At 40.7% G+C, this 16,625-nt stretch overlaps 1 protein-coding gene across 1 annotated transcript in view; it reads left to right on the top strand.

Annotated features, from left to right (window-relative positions):
- Positions 1 to 13,551, top strand: part of LOC116930876 (hemicentin-1) — a 36,080-nt gene extending 22,529 nt beyond the window's left edge. Inside the window, 24 exon segments of the mRNA XM_032938307.2 lie at positions 620 to 827; positions 1,420 to 1,574; positions 2,730 to 2,906; positions 3,057 to 3,221; positions 3,390 to 3,556; positions 3,934 to 3,963; positions 4,282 to 4,432; positions 4,531 to 4,824; positions 5,195 to 5,277; positions 5,421 to 5,679; positions 5,811 to 6,077; positions 6,145 to 6,335; positions 6,782 to 6,944; positions 7,008 to 7,262; positions 7,400 to 7,651; positions 7,935 to 8,066; positions 8,488 to 8,521; positions 10,544 to 10,848; positions 10,851 to 11,027; positions 11,269 to 11,346; positions 11,628 to 11,740; positions 12,030 to 12,533; positions 12,924 to 13,259; positions 13,415 to 13,551. Coding sequence (XP_032794198.2) covers positions 620 to 827; positions 1,420 to 1,574; positions 2,730 to 2,906; positions 3,057 to 3,221; positions 3,390 to 3,556; positions 3,934 to 3,963; positions 4,282 to 4,432; positions 4,531 to 4,824; positions 5,195 to 5,277; positions 5,421 to 5,679; positions 5,811 to 6,077; positions 6,145 to 6,335; positions 6,782 to 6,944; positions 7,008 to 7,262; positions 7,400 to 7,651; positions 7,935 to 8,066; positions 8,488 to 8,521; positions 10,544 to 10,848; positions 10,851 to 11,027; positions 11,269 to 11,346; positions 11,628 to 11,740; positions 12,030 to 12,533; positions 12,924 to 13,247 — 4,484 coding nt within the window. The 3' untranslated portion in view covers positions 13,248 to 13,259; positions 13,415 to 13,551.
- Positions 13,552 to 16,625: the final 3,074 nt, after the last annotated feature.

The raw sequence follows: 16,625 nt of genomic DNA, 5'->3' as shown, positions 1-16,625 counted from the left end.
AGGTTTCGCGGAAGCCAGTCTTCATTCAATTGATGATTATGCCGAAAACGTTCGCAGTGCCCTGTGCTTTTACGCCAAGAAATAAAGAAATTAGCAAGATATTATTACCCAAGATGTAACAACATCCCACTTTTTCCCATCGACTTGGAATTTGCTGTTGTTCTTCCCTGGAAATTGTAACAGCAATATCGTTGATGCGAAAAAGCTCCGAGTGTCATAATGAATAAGCAGAGTTTAAAAAGCAAATGGAAAACAATTCAAGTGACAATGACCGAATACCCACGCAAACTATAAAAACTGCCTCGCATTGCAGACAGACAATTAACAAATACCATGTCCCCCGGATTTTCCCAACACCTACTCTATTCCAGGTCTACCTCTTCTCTCCCTTTGGTGAAAAACGTCAGAATGTTTATGAATTTCACACAGTACAAATACGAAAAACAAAACAAAAAACGTTTAACATGGCGCCAAATGGCACGACTTTTTGTCCACAACGGGATAAAAGAATTCAAAGCGCAATTACAGTATAGCTTTGCAATTTTTTCTTAGCAAACACAAATTGGATTTACCTCAACTTAATCTTGTTTCCTCTTTTAAATGTTCATATGTTAAACAGGTGCTGAGCTGGCATTGGCAGGCAACGTACCGACTGTATTAGAAGATCTATCAGGTCTTGCCGGCCAGGAAGTCTCGGTACCGTGCAGTGTGGACGTGGCCACCTGCGGAGATTTCCACAGCGTCAAATGGTACCGCGAATCGCAACGAGTCTTTGTCTACAGTGAACTGGCTAATCTAGAACGGTCGGAAGGATCATTGACCAACAGGTATGTCCATTCTTCTCATATGGTTTAACCGGTGGAGCGCATTGCGTTCAACATGTATGCGTGCATCAGTACTGTCTGTAGAGTATATGCGCTCTTGACCCTTCAGCGGTGGTTTAGTTTATCAAACATGAACGACCTCAAAAGGAATAAAACGAGACGAACGAACACTCGAAAGAATTTTTAGAGTTTTGATTTTGTTGCAGTAAGTAACTATAGACATGCATCGTACACAGAGCGCTACAACAATGGAAAGAAGTCACATTGGTTGGGAGCGTAATTCATCAGTTATTTTTTTGTCAGCCGTCTCCAACCTGCTAGTTGTTAGAGGGTGAGTCGCTGCATGGAATCACCACCACCTGTTGTGAGACGGATCGGTGTTTGTGATCAATGTTTTGGTTTTGGATATCGTCACAGACGTGTTTATATTTCTTCGACATACATATTTATAAAATTGATACATTATGTTCAGAAACAACGTTGTCGTTCTCCGTACTTGCCTGTCACCTGATGATTATTGATGTTGGTTTTTTGTTTCTGCTCTTTTTTTTTTTTTTAATGATCTTTGCTGGCTTGTTCTCTAACGCGTCTGAAGAGCTCGGTTCGTCCTGTCGTCGAATGAAACCCAAGCCGGGTTGAAGATCAGCAGCTTGCAGTTGTCCGACGAAGGTCTTTATCGATGCGAGATCACCTATTTGGAGATCAACGAAGGCTGTCCTGTCGTTCAATATGTTAACCTCACCGTTCTCGGTACGTATTCTATAGTCTTGTACGAACCTGTGTTGTTACATCTCTTGCCGTGTTCAAAGCAACCCAATCGGAATTTTTAAAATTCGATTTTGGTCATTTGTTTCAACATCATACCGACGTCGCCATCTATCGATTATATTCTGTATGTTTCCACTTATCTCCTTTAGGAGTTTTCACGTTTCATATTTTTTTGTGTGTATTCTATATGGTTCGTCGTGCTTCTAGCATCGCTCTTCTAGCGAAGCAGCTGCATTAGTCAGCACCAGTATCATCGATCGTCTTATAAGAAAAAGAATGATAGAGAAATGTCAGAGTACCTATGAAAAGCCGTAGTCCTCCAACAATTCATCAATAATCGATCGAAAACGCAGGCTCGTCATATCGCCTCGCTTAATGTGTCCTAAGGCTAGTTATATTTCTCATCGGGTTTAGAGGGAGCAAGTTACAGTTCTGCCTAGCAGTCAGCCGTTTTCATATGAGTTCAGCCGCGCATCACAACCTTAAGAAGAAGACGCAGAATTTAAAATAGCGATGAAGCAATCGATTCTACGAACGTCCTCACGAGAGATCTATATTTTAAAAATGATTGGAAAACAGGCACGGCGCGTCAAGCGCAATCTCTCGACTGTTGAGATAAGTCCGTTTAGGCAAATGCTGGAAAGCAACTATGATTGAAAGGTGAATTGCATTGATGGTCGATAGTATGTCATTCTTTGGCCGGCTGGGGGAAGTCGCCAAATGGTGAATAGACGTAAAACGGTCAGACAACTTTGAGGAGAAGTCGCTTCCCCAAAAGAGTCGAATGCAAAACTTTGTTTGTCACCGGTGCCAGCATTTCTTTTTGTACTAAATATTCGGAACATACAGAACAAATTGATCCCTGGAGAACTTAAGTGTTATTTGCGGTCGTCCGTTTTCTAGGCACTGGGATGCTGTCTGATTTTTCTACATTCTGTTTGACTCCTGTACATCAGGATGCATGCAGAGAAAACCGGAAATGTAGAATTTAGATTTGGGATGATTCAAATGATAGCCGAACAGATGCTGATGGCTTCGAGTATCGTTGGAAGCATTTAAAATTTTTTGATTTTAATAGTGATATGGGCCCTATCTTTGGCTGGAACATTCTGTTGTAAAAATTCATGTTTGTCATAGCGGCCCCTGATTACGTCGAGATTTTGCTGGAGGACGGGAAAACGTCAGCAGCAATTAGAAATGTATCACGCATCGGCCCGTTCAACGAAGGTACAATCGTCACCTTATTATGCCGATCTGGAGGCGGCAGACCCGTACCTCGCATAGAATGGTGGAACGGATCACACATCATGGAAGGTAAAGTCTTTCTAGTCGTTCTTTCAATGTTTTGCTCTTCACGCATTCCTCGTTTTATCTTCAAAGCCATTTAAATGGACCCCATATGAAATCTATTGGTGTTGACACAACAGTAGGCGTTTAACAATCTTTTTGTGTGTGTGTGTGTAGCAGATGAAGTGGTGGCCACGCAGGAAGACAATGGCGCAGTGACTGGTATCAATCGGCTTCAGATAGCCCTATCGCGTCAAGACCTGGATGCACAGTGGCAGTGTCGTGTCCGTAGTCCAGCCCTAAGTTCACCGTTGGTGGCCAATTTGCGCATCGATGTACATGGTAAGTTGCCTTTGCATTTTTTGTTGTTGTTTGTTTTGCGTGACACTCTGACAGTGGGAGATTTCCGGATGATAGTAGCATTGGTGACGAGGAATCGTAATCTCGAAATAAGAGTAAACAAATTGGAAGGAACATGACGGCACTTTTATAATTGGATTTGTGATTCAGTGAAACCCACCAACGTGACACTCACCGGACTGGATACGGCAGTGACGGAAGGAACTGCCGTTGTCGTTTATTGCGTGGCCGATGGCGCACGGCCAGCTGCTGCCATCACCTGGTACAACGATTCATCGCCACTGCAGAAGAGCGCCGTTGAGACAACGCAACTACAGGTCAGTGCCAACATCCTTCGCAATTCACTCTAATAATTTACGCCATATTTTGATTGCCTAAAAACGAGTCAAATCTTTGAAAATAGTTTGCTCTGAAAAGGTGGAGAAAGATATTTCAGGGAAAAAGGGAAATTTCGTAGGAGGGAATGGCCAGAGCCGTGAGTCGAAGTGGTAGCAAATATGCTCGTGAAATGTGTCACGAAAGATGGAATGTGTAATAGATTCTGCTTCATTAAGTATGGGGACTGCCAAACGTGCCAGAGATGACAGCGAGGCACTCATCCATCGTTTCTATTGTTGACGCTTCCCTCTTTTGATTTCTTTATTTTAATTCCTATCTTTGGTGTGGTTGATCTCGTCTGGGCGATCACCGTCAGCCGGAAGACGAAGCGGAAGTCGAAGAGCAAGTATGTTATAATGAATGTCCTTTTAGAGGGAAAACAAAGTGAACAAAGAGTGATGATAGCATGTTAACGACAGTTATTTGTTTTTTCTAACCAAATACTCTTGTGATTAGCACTTCCGTCACTAGCGTGTCAGGTGATACTGAACTCTGTTACATTTTCCTAAAGCGTCAACGTTTTCTGATGACTGCTTCCTAGTAAAAACTAGTGTCCAATTTGTGCTTGCCGCCTGCTTTAAAAAATGGCTTGTGTTCCAGGACAGCACGTATAACGCTTTTGATCAGAAAAGTGCTTTAATTCCAACCAATTATTCAATTACAGTCGGACGGCACTTTCAGCACGCGGAGCCGACTCATTTTCACGCTTAATCGACACGACCATCGACGTTATATCACGTGTCGTGCCGGTAACACGGTCACTGACGATTTACAGCATAAACCAGTCCAAGCGTCACAGCTCCTCAGAGTTGAATGTAAATACACTTTGATTTCTTTTTTTGCAATGTGAACACACGTCAATGTTTGATTTGTTTCTTCTCGCATCCCCGCGCGATGTAAAATACGTTTTTAGATGCCCCTACGGTAGCCGTTTCTCCGGAAAACGTCACCGTCAACGAAACGATGGACGTGCTCATTTTTTGCACTTACGACGCCAATCCGGTCACCTTGACGTCTGTCCAGTGGTTTAAAGATGATGTCGAGATCATTATCAACGGTCCCCACAAATACGAAGGTGCCACCATCGACCAACCGGCTCTTCTCCTCAAAAAGGCAACAAGAGATGACGCTGGGGCTTATTCCTGTCGCCTTACCAATGCCGTTGGCACTGGCCACTCCGAAAATGTTGCCTTCATTTCCGTTCAATGTACGTACATCAAGTTACATACATCTATAGTCTACTGCAACTCACGCGTATTCTGTGTGTCCTAAAAGCTCCCATTTGCTATTCTCTTTGGCTGTTATACGATTGATTTATACCTGTCTCTCCATGTATTGCAGAATCAGTTTTATTCCATTTGCGTAGGTAATCTACTGATATTTTTATTTGGAAACTTGATCGATCATTGTCAGAATTTGGCACTATCTCACTCAAGCCATTAGCTATTGACCTTAAACAGACGTTTTTTTTTTATTTGCGTCTTGTCTTTTAGCTAAAACCATCTACAAAAAAACTCTTATTTTCCGGTAGACTTTTGAACAAAACTTCTTAACACGCAACTTGAAATTCGTTTTAGATCCAGCGGAAGTGCGTTTGGTCATGGAACCCGAGCTGCCAGTCAACGAACTGGAACGTCCCAATATCACCCTCAATTGCCAGGTAATTTGTTCGTTTAGAGCTTGCAATTCTTTACTATTAAACGCAATACTGTATGAATGGATTTTTCGCTTTTACCGTCTAATATGTCGTCAAATACGTAATGGGAATATTGGAATAATGACTAATTAAATGTCGTTAACCAGGTGAGCAGCGGTTACCCACCCGTGCTCTTGGGAGTCCGCTGGTATTTAGATGGCGAGCTCCTCAAAGAGTTGCCTGATTGTCCGCTCAATGAAACCATTACCTCATTTTCGATGTACGACGAAGATTTGTGTGACGTAGACCCCAGCAAATTACTTCTCGAATACGTTGGTCGCTCATTCCAAGGGAATTACTCTTGCGAAGGCATGAACGCCGCCGGATGGGGACCACCTTCCGAAGTCGAAACTCTTGTCATTTACTGTAAGGAAAATAGAACAAATTACAACCACCATTTTGATTGACGGCTTACAAATTTTGACGGTGGAAAAAAAAAACCAACCGTGTTGCAGAATTAAACCCTTTTGAAAATCTTTTATTTTATTTTTTTATAGATCCACCGGGCAATACCACACTGACCTACGAGCCGGACGTGGTAGTGAAAGATGGTCCTCTGACTTTGACTTGTGGGGTTTCGGATGTCGGCCAGCCTGCTGTTACACAATACAGATGGACACGCAATGGCCACGTCATTCCAGAGATTAGTGATGCTCAATGGAATGTCAGCCAAGTGACGCTTAACTATCAAGCTAACTACTCGTGTACGCCAGTCAATGAGGCCGGTGAAGGCGAAACGGCTACCATTGAAATTGAGGTCTTCGGTGAGTGTTGCATCTAGTAGTTTCACATTTTTACTTCGTGAACCTTGTTTTATTCTTTGTATCTCAGCTGAACCTACTTTCATTGAACGACTGCCGCTGACTTCCGGTGCTCTCTCTGACGCCGCCGACGCCACCAAATTATCATGTCGTGCTGAGTGTTATCCGCTCTGTCAGATCGATTGGTTCCGCAACGGAATACCCATCAGAGAATCACCCATGTATACGGTTGTTGATAGTTTTGTGCCAGAAAACATCAAGGTAAAAAGAAAAAAGAAAGAAAGAAATGATATATGTATACTGTATATGTATCCGCTGTATAATGTTAGACATGAAAGGTATAATAAGTAGTTATGCTAATTCCTGTGTGGTTATCTTCAAAGAGAACGTTATAGTATAGAAATAAGAATAATATAATTTTCAATAATTGAATATAATAACGGGTTAAATATTTATGGTAACTAGCTGGCATGATTCTGTTCGTCATGCGATTTGTTTTTTGTATTAGTTTTTTTCTTATTTATTGAAACGACTCACTTACAGAACTACAAAATGTTCCGCATAGTCTGGACGAAAAAAAACAAAACAAAAGCACACATATAAACAACTATTTCTACAAATGGTCTTCTATCTGTGCATTGACCTGTTTCCTTTTCAGCAGGTCCTCAATGATTAACACATATTCCTTTTCTTGTTTCTGTTGCTAGTTTAATCAACACCAATCGGTCAAATCAAGTTTGTCTTTCAACATGCGTATGTGGAGCCAGGCAAAGTTAGATCCGATTGCCGACACGGCGAATTATACTTGCATTACGACAGACAACGTGGTCGGTGATGGTGTCTCGAGCACGACCTTCTTCACGGTTGAATGTAAGCAAAACCATTGCAATTTCACAATGTTTAGCAGGTTGAGTTATTCATTTGTTATGACAGATGCACCCACCACTGCGATTATTGATAACCCTACAATCGAAGTGGAGGAAGGTTCGATCGTGGGCCAGTTGGAGTGTTCAGCTTCTTCCTATCCGTTAGCCAATTACTACTGGCAACACAACCATCAGATCATAGGCAACGGACCACGTCTTACACTCGACTACGGACTTAGCCGTGACAAGACGGGCGAATACTCTTGCATAGCTCATAATCAGCACGGCAATACCAGCGCTAAGGCCTTCATCAATGTCGTTTGTAAGTTTTGCGTGCATTTGGTTTCGGATATCCAAATTCGTGACATTATTTTAGTTTATGTAAAATAATTGGTCAAATATCAGCTTTCCAATAAGTATCGAGTTAACTTTTGGGTACATTGTGTCACTCACGTACAGTTAAACCCGAGTGTTCCATCACTCTGCGTGAGATGGAAGGGAAAACGCGGTTAATTTGCGAAGTCCACGCCAATCCTAAGCTGGTCGACTTCATGTGGATGCTGAACAATGCCACGTTGACTACTGACATTGTGCACATGGGTTTGCAAAGTGTTCTGACAATCGACGGACCGGCTCCCACCAGCGGAATTTACTATTGCCATGCCAACAACTCGGTCGGATTCGGGACGCCCTGCGAGATTAGCGTTGAAGGTATAGATTGTTTTATTGCATTTTTTTTTTCATGTTTGTTCAAGTATACCTGCGTTTCAACAAATAAGAGGAACACGGGAAGTTCCATGATAGGAAAGTGATGTACAAGAATATTTTTTCTTAACGATGAACGGCATGACCTGCCAGACCATTAGAAAACACCATTGCGTGTTGGCCGGCGGAAACCTTGTGTAGAAAAACGGATTTAACGCACCATGCTCGATAAAGATTTACAGTACGTTTCCGTTAGTCATGTAGTATCTCTTTTTTTTTTTTAATTCAGGTGGGTTGTTGGCGAAGCTGGGTGACGAGAACATCATTATAATCGCCATTATAGCTGCCGCCATAGTCGTCATCCTCGTCGTCTGTATTGTGTTACTCGTCATTTGCCGAAGGCAGCGAACTGATGATAAATGTAAGTCCTTCTTTTAACTTGTTTTATTTTGGCGTTTCATGACTAGTTCGAATATCGATCATGGTAAGTAATTGGTATCTTAAAAGACAATGTGGTATTGCAAAGATGGTGGGGCACTTTTCAATGTCAGTCATTTCGAATGACGTAATCTGGACGTAATCGTAAAGACAGAATACGAAACTATAAACCAGTGTTTGCCATGTAATAGATCAATGCGTTTTGGTATTTATGTTTTGATTTACGTACGGAATGCATTTCCAGCTTTTTGTCGATTCGTTTGCTTGCGTCGATTTGTCACTAACAGTTTGTATTTTCTTGTTTCGTTTTTTTTTTTTTTGTTGTTGCATTTTTCCCCATTATTAAACAAACAATACCAAAATGCCCAACATTTCACGAACGTCGCACACTTATCATTGTTCAGATAACCCTGCCGCTACCATGGAACAACGTGAAAAGTAAGTTACCACTTTTTTCCTTTACGCATTTTTTTCATACCCTGTCTACGTACGACCATGACGAGGCTATTCGCTTTTCCTATTTATCGCTTTCATTCCAGTGCAATCTATCACCCACTTTCGAGGACATAAAATGATTTTTTCTTTTTCATTTCGCGGGATCTTATAGTATTTTTAAACATTAAAAAGCAATCAAATATCAGACAAAAGTTTTGAAGAATTTCTAAAATTGATTGCAAGAAAAGGTACACAGCAATTAGTGTTCCGACAGTAAAATATTCTTTTGCTAATGGTGAATGGTTGCGACGCACTGTCTTTCATGACCTCTTTTCGTTTTCCGTTGTTTTCATTTCCTTTTCTGAAACTTAAGGTCGAGTACTGATTTGCGTGATAGATGCAAACGCAGCTCAGTTAGTGAACACTTTAGTCACGAACGATGGTCTATTAAGCCAAATAAGATTGAGGATATAACTCAGTTCTATTTGTAAAATACGTATTTTGATAATATTAATGTATTGGCACCCTGTCTCTTTGTATTTCCAGTCACTCTGCCCGTTTTGTAATCAATGTGTACGCCAAACCGGGACCGTGAGCAATCTGCGTATCAACAGCAACTTTTTCAATGAAATATTTTAATACTACAAAGAAAAATTCGAAAACGTTGAAGTTTTAGAAACAAGCGAAGCGAAACAAATGCCGCCTATTACTTTTCTTTTCTTTTCTTTTCTTTTTATTCATTTATTTATTTTTTTCTTTTATTTTTTCCTATTCATAAAGTGATTCAGTTCATCCGCTCCTAGCAGGCAAATAGCCCCTGCTCGGCTAAGAATAGGTTCTTCGTTTGTAGTTATGTGCCTCTCACGATTGAATTGGTTCACCGATGGAGGATCATTATTGCATTTTCGGATTTGGCACCTTTAACTTGAAAGTGTGTCCCTACCGCACATCAAGATAACCGTTTACTAATCTTGTTTATATTTATAAATCGCGTTAAAATTATCTTCTTTTTTCACATGAATTTCCTATTCGCGCAGGAGCTTGTTTCTCGTTTCTTGGCATTTATTCATAGTATGATAGTAATGATAATGTTTGAAAAATTCTAGAACACTTTTAAAAGATTATGTTGAAGAAAAGAGCAATAGATACGATTGTTTGAATTCCATTCGTCACAAGTAGCGCCATCTTTATTTTCCCTTTCCAACTATGTTTACGTTTATGATACAAATGATTTCTTAGCTGAACAACGTAAATTCGTCTTGACTTGATATTTGCCCTGCAATCCGAGGGGTTGGCAACTTTCAGGAAAAGTGTACGGGATTCTCAATTTTGGCTTAGATTCACATTAGATTCTGGACTAAGATTCTTAATTTGATTTAGGATTCACACAGGTTGAGGCTTAGATTCAAAATGATTCTTGACATAGGTTTATCAGATTCAAATCAGTTGCCAACCCGTCGCTGCAAACCGATTTCAAATTCAATTTGCGGCGCGTAAAACGAGTGAGCCTGACCTAAAAAAAAAATATGTATTATTTTTCCAAGTTTATCGTTTGCACAAACTAAAAAAAAAGCAAAAAAAAAAACAAAAACAAAAACAAAACAGAAAAAAAAACAACAACAAAAAAACAGTTTTTTTTTCTTTTGCCTTTAAATTATGCCACTACGCGCTTCGCCACCTTGTTCCAAGATCAAGGATGCCACTCTGATGTTGATGACCCTTTTACGTTTTCATGAATTTTACTTCTTCAGACATCTAGAGCCAACAATCCTTTGCCATTCTTAATTGTTATCACCTCATTATCCTAAATGCACGAAGTTATAGTCTTTTGTTCATTTCTGCCATTTGTTTCTTTTTTTCTCGTATATTTTCGCATGGATTCACCACCTTTCCTCGCTGATGCTCATCTTATGAACCTGCATGAAACCTGCACCTAAACAACACCAAAAACAAAACAAAAACTTAATGAAATGATGAAATAAAATAAAATAATATAAAACGAAATGGATCAACGAAATCAACCAGTCCGGAGGGAGGATCCCTTATGACTCTACAATCAGGAACAACAATCCAACAAGTTCATCAACATAAATGGCCACTACGACCCGGTGTCCAGGTGCACGTCAATGATACAAACAGCCTTACATTGGCCGCTTCCGGCTCTGTCCTTCTTTCGCCTGTTGACCAAACACAAGACGAAGCGCCAAATTCCAATTCGAAACGACCGCGTTCCGATTCCTCTGGTTCGCAAGCAGACCAATTTGAAGCGGACAAAGCAGTTGATCGCCAAGTGGTAGAGTCCAACATTCCATATTACGAGACGCTGCGGGATCAAAAACACATTTGGGTGGAAACCGCGATTCAGTAGGCGAGTCCCAGGCAACGGATTCCGGCAGTGAGAGTACTCGTTCTGTCATCTGTATCAAAGGACCTTGTCGTCCTAAAACTCTAATCCCCGTCACATCTCATCATCTGAGTAACACTGAAGCATGTCGGGAGAATTCAGCAGGTAGGTTACCTCCTTCGCTTATGCCGACGTCCCAACTGGTTACATCTCGTAATTAAAGAAAAACAAAAAATGATTGACATTGCATTGACACTGCATTTTTACCCTATGCCCTTACTGTTTGGTCTGGCCTATTCCTAATCCTGGCATCCGTTTTTGTTTCGTCCCTGTATTTGTTGCGACGCACATGTTTTGCCTTTTGCTTTGGGTTCGCACCTGCTATCTCGGTTCGCTCGCCATGCAGTCTCCAAGTCAGAGAGCGGGACCTCTACTAGAAAGAGGAAAAAGCCGGAAGCCAATTCACTATCTTCGTCCATTACAGGTATGTTTCATAGCAGTCCGTACAAAAGCATGACAACCCGATAGGTTTCGTATTCGTCTCCGGATGCTACTCTTTATTTCTGTGTAATTGTGGTGACCTACTGCATACTGTATGCACGATTTATTTGCATCCTGATATTCATGCACTTCATACAGAAAATCGCCTCGGGTCTCTTTATTTACCAAACGATTTCAATTTAAATGTCATATAGATCAAAAGAACTAGCGTCTTATTTCGATTGCTATTATCTGTGATTATATTAAACGGATTTCTGTTTTCAGCTGTTTCAGCAACGGGACCCTCTACCAAAAACGGCAATGACAATCTCTCAGAAAATAGTAAAGCTTTCTACGAGAACCTCCCCTTCCACGGGCTTCAAACCGCCCCAAATAAGGTAGATGCGTGAATTAGATTTGTGTAATTATCTTCCTATCCAGAACTTGCATGTCTATTGTGTTAAGTACTTGAAAGGAGACTACTAATGTCAAACTGTAAGTTGAAGTTCGTCGTGACAAACTTCAAACATTTGTTTGTCTTTGTTTTCCCATTGAACATGGATGCATTGGCACTGACAATGTTGGATGCACGGTGTTGTTAATCGTTTTGCATGACTGCCTGAATTTATTGGATTGTCTCTTTTTCTGTTTGTGTTATTGTTTGTGTCAATATGACAACGCATCCAGGACTTTGTCAGCCGCCCTTCCAGTCAAATGAGTCATACTCCTTCTTCCGGTTATGGATCGGCACGGAGCACTAATCGAACCATGTCCGAAGCCATAAACACCAAAGACAACCAAACGGCGGCTACTGTCCCTGATCAGCTGGGACGTAGTCGTAACTGTCATCTAAACTCGCTTCGGAAACCTAAAGTAGCTGATGTTAGCTCCCGTTTTCGTTCTCTCCGGGTGCCGCGTGCCGGTCCGCCCCCTACGTCTGTTGGATATGACTCGGCTGATTTTGCATGCCAAACACCCAAGCCTGTGGGAACTGTTTCCCAACCACTCGAAATGGTCGCGACCCACGAACAAAATTGGCAACCGGAGCATGATCAGCAACTATCCATTCCCGTGCCTGCCCCCCGCTTTCACACGCTTAAACGTCACCCATACCAGAACATTCCCATTCCGTTGAAGAATGTGCAGATACAAAATCAAGAGCACCATGATAATTCAGATCAGTTCATGCAGGTAAAATAATTTATTTCTTGTTCTTTTTGGTTGTTGCTCTTCTGGTTATGGGCATGTTAAATGATACATCTTTCGTCTGACACTTGTCAACGGTCTTATACATGCATCGTGTGCGGATTCAGCTGGAGCCAGGTGTCATTTATTTTGCCGATGCAGTAGTCTTTTTAAAAGTGAGTGGTTCGATATGTCAGCAGTCTTTGAAACATTTCTGCCGCTCCCAACGGGATTGTTGCATGGCAGCTTGCAGTAGTATAGTTTTTTTTCCTTCACCCTTTTCCACTGTGCTATGCTTCTCAAGGTTTATTGAAATTTGAAACCCGAAAATTGCATGCCAAGTTTTTAAAACTTGTTTTTTTGTATTGTGTGTTTGATAATAATGTGACGTCATAGATGAACCCGTTGATGAGCTCAACCAAGAGCACAAGCATGAATGATCCACAGCTGCAACAACGAGCCTGGACACCTCGGTCGCTGGCTCCCGTTCATACCTCGGCATACGATCCTCCTAAACAGCAAGCTCAGTCACATCATGCTCCATCGTCCCGTTTTCCCGCTAACACTAACCACGCATCCTACAAGCAAGCCGGTAGCACTGTTTACGCCGACTTGTCTATTTCTTGTACTGCCGAATTGAAACCCCACCAGAATGAAATATCTCCAACGGAATACGCAGTACTGCAGTTTATGAATGGAGGCCAAGAAGTCCAGGTTTAAACAAGATGTGAGGTACCGTGCTGCAACTGCCTTCATTCATTTCTTGATTCCACCCAGACTATGCAATGATTTGAAATTGTTTTATATGAAAGAGTCAATCCTTGGCTAGATGTAAAGAAACGAAACGAAATTATGTTGACATCTGAATTTCTTCTAATATTATGCAGCCCTTCAAGCCGATCCTGTCCGATCTAGTCTATGCCGACATCGATGACAAAGATTATGGACCAACCTACTATAAAAAGGCTAGTATCCTCCAAGCGTCGGAAAAAAAGACTCAGGCGCAAGGACTGCCAGTTCGACCAACTCGTGAGACAAGGCTCTAGAGTTATGACGACCGAATCGAATCAACTTGGATGTCTCCTTAGTCATAAAACTAATAATTGGCTGTAAAACATGAAAGTTTTCTAACTACTACGAAATTCTGGTTCAAAATATTCAAAGTAATATGTTTTACCTGAGAAGCATGTTTGATAGAAATGCGTACTATATAATTTAAAAATCGATTGCAATCTGTTTTCCCCTCTGAACTAATCCGCTAAACGTTAAAACAAAATCAGTTTGAAGTCCTTTCCGCTCGTCTTTGGCTTTGGTCGAGGATTGCAGTGGTTGCTAATGATAAGGTAGCAACCACCGTTGCTATTAAGATCTTGAAATCGTCGCATAAGTGTATACTCAAGTGTTTTCAAGCAACAATATTTGCTGTGATGTTTGTCGTGGGTTTGCTCGGAAATGGAAATGCTCCTCCTTTCTTGTACAGCAGTTGTTGTTCTGTGCACAATAGCACACTCTGTTTCAGCTTTTAGGCATCTAGGTACCGCTAACCTGATAATATGAAAGATATCCTGCAAATAGTTATATGTTTTCTGTCATGAAAAACATTTAACGCAAACTGCTCGTTTCCGGGAGCAGCTTGACGAGATGTTACTGTACAGCGTAGGTCGTCTTTTTTGCCAAAGAAATTCCAGTATAGGTCTGGAGTGCGATACTATGAAGATCCGCAAGCTGACTTTCAGCATCGTCTTATTCGTATACCTTACTGTAATACTTGAGTTTATAGTACAGTAGTAAATTTAAACGTTCACTTTCATTTTGGGAGTTTTGCAATTCATTCAGACGCAGTGTTTATTTTTAAGTTGGGGCAATCGCCAGGCATACTTAGGGATGGCATACTAACTTTCTAGAGCTCTCTCAATATCTGTGCTGGAAGGCAAAGTACCACACGAGCGGAAATCGAGAAAAAATTGACCCATAATAACAGGGCATTGGTGTGGCAGAATCTGTTCTACATAAAACGGACGTAAATAAAATCTCAAATACTGCTTCCAATTCTAACACTAAAAAAAGCATTGTATGGCAATTTTATCTTACAAGTTCGTATGACCTATCCTCAAGTTCTGTAAATTAGCTGTTTAAAAAAATCAGAAGAATCTTCTACCCAGGTTGATTGAACCACCAGATTTTCTTGTGCAATTGCCATAACATAGGCAAAAGTAAAATATGGGCTAATATAAAATATCCGGCTTGTCGTGACCAGCGGATGACCAACATTAATTTTTTTATGGGAAGGCTCAGTAATGTCTAAGACGATTTTCCTTCGTCGCTGACATGGTCCGCGACACGCCAATTGTCCAGGTATTTAGTTTTACAGCTGAAAATGGCCCTCTTTTCCGTTCGTACCATCCTTTGGTATACCAGGAACTAGTGTTGCACCGCTGCTATTTTGTCCCTGACGATTGAGCTTTTAAGTGAATCTTTTGAGCCATAGCTTTCAAAACGATTTTGGTTTGAATATTTGAGCTCACCCGACTTCTGTGTGCATGTTAATATACGATAGTGCAATTTCGTTAAAATGTTCACAATATTTCTTTTTTGCCATCGTTCATTGTAAGCAGTAAAAAAAAATACAAAGGGTCAAACATTTCGGTCAATTGTATACATATTAAATACAGTGCCGGTCCAGTTATAGAACCGGCCTGTGCGCGGTTCTATAACTGAATGGTTCTATAGCCAAGCACTCGATCTTAATGCCACCTATCGTCGATTCTTTCATCCCTCAAACTTTGGCGTTCTTTGAATGTAAGGGTATATAGCGCAGTGGTAATAATGTTCGCTATGGATCTAGAGTCCCGTGTTCGAATCAGTGAGATGATTATCTGAAAAACATTTTAAATCTATGTTTAAGATAGTCTATGGATATAAATGGTGAGATACAAGTGTATCTTCACTGCTGTGGGACCATCCACAGTCAAAGCTTTCCCATTTCATAACAGACACAGAGAAAAGTAACACAGTAACTAATTTATTTTCTATTGTTTCCGGTATGAATTACTTTGCCGCCTATTATAATTAGTTGGGTCATTGAACCTACTTACAACATTGCCTAAAAAGATAAAACCCATTGCAATAATATTTTGTGCATGTTTTAAAAGGCAAAACCCGTTGATTCGCGCCATGGAAAAATAGGTCTAGTTCATAATACGGCCAACGGTGGCGCTGAAACACGGCAAAGAAAAATCGGTTCGATAACCGAGCCGGTTCCACAGCTAGGCGGTTCTATAAGTGGACCGGTACTGTATATATCTCTTTCTGGAGGGCAGACAGACTTGCCGTGATCGCGATCGCGATCCGGATCAATTTTTTGATCGGCGATCGCGATCATTGAAGATGATTGGGATCGTAATCACGATCGCGATCATTTTTCCGATCATTAGTGCTATTCAGAAGACATCTAGCAATCAAAACAGTAACAATTATCAATACAAATACCTTTTTATTTTCCCACTAAATAGTTCTGTCATTCTAGTCTAAGTCTAGTAAAAACTGATCTCATCTAAAATGTCAGAAGACGATTCTTTTACCGACGAGAATTTTGATCCATCTCAGAATACCAATGTTGGAAACTCCAGGTAAGATTTTTATTTTTAAAATATCCCTTTTGTGATTTGTCAAAGTCACTTAATAATAACCTGTTTGTTAGTGATGGGCCGTTAACTTTAACGATTAACGAAAACCTCCGTTAACGAAGCCTTTTTTGGTCCCGTTAACTAACGAATAACGTAACGATGCAAAATGAAAATTACCGTTAATTGTTTACGTTATTTACAAAATAAATACTGAGCAAAAAGGAAAATTAGAAATTGCCAGAAATCTTCATTCGATCAGACGACTACATAAAACTTGGCAAGGCCGCATAAGACAATACGTTATTTAGTCTTCTGCTAGAGTTCTCTGAAGTCTTATCTCGTGTTCTGGAGTTCTGCTTCTTTAAGCAATTTTTTGAAAATTGATTTCATAAACTTTCCTAACATTGTGAAATCGCATCAACGAGTGACAGTGATCATCTTCAGATTGACTCAATTTTCTTTTGGACAAAAG

The sequence above is a fragment of the Daphnia magna genome, linkage group LG1 (genome assembly GCF_020631705.1).
Source record: "Daphnia magna isolate NIES linkage group LG1, ASM2063170v1.1, whole genome shotgun sequence".
Taxonomy (NCBI): domain Eukaryota; kingdom Metazoa; phylum Arthropoda; class Branchiopoda; order Diplostraca; family Daphniidae; genus Daphnia; species Daphnia magna.
The sequence above is the reverse complement of the archived record's forward strand: the minus strand, read 5'-3'. Positions and strand labels throughout refer to the sequence as shown.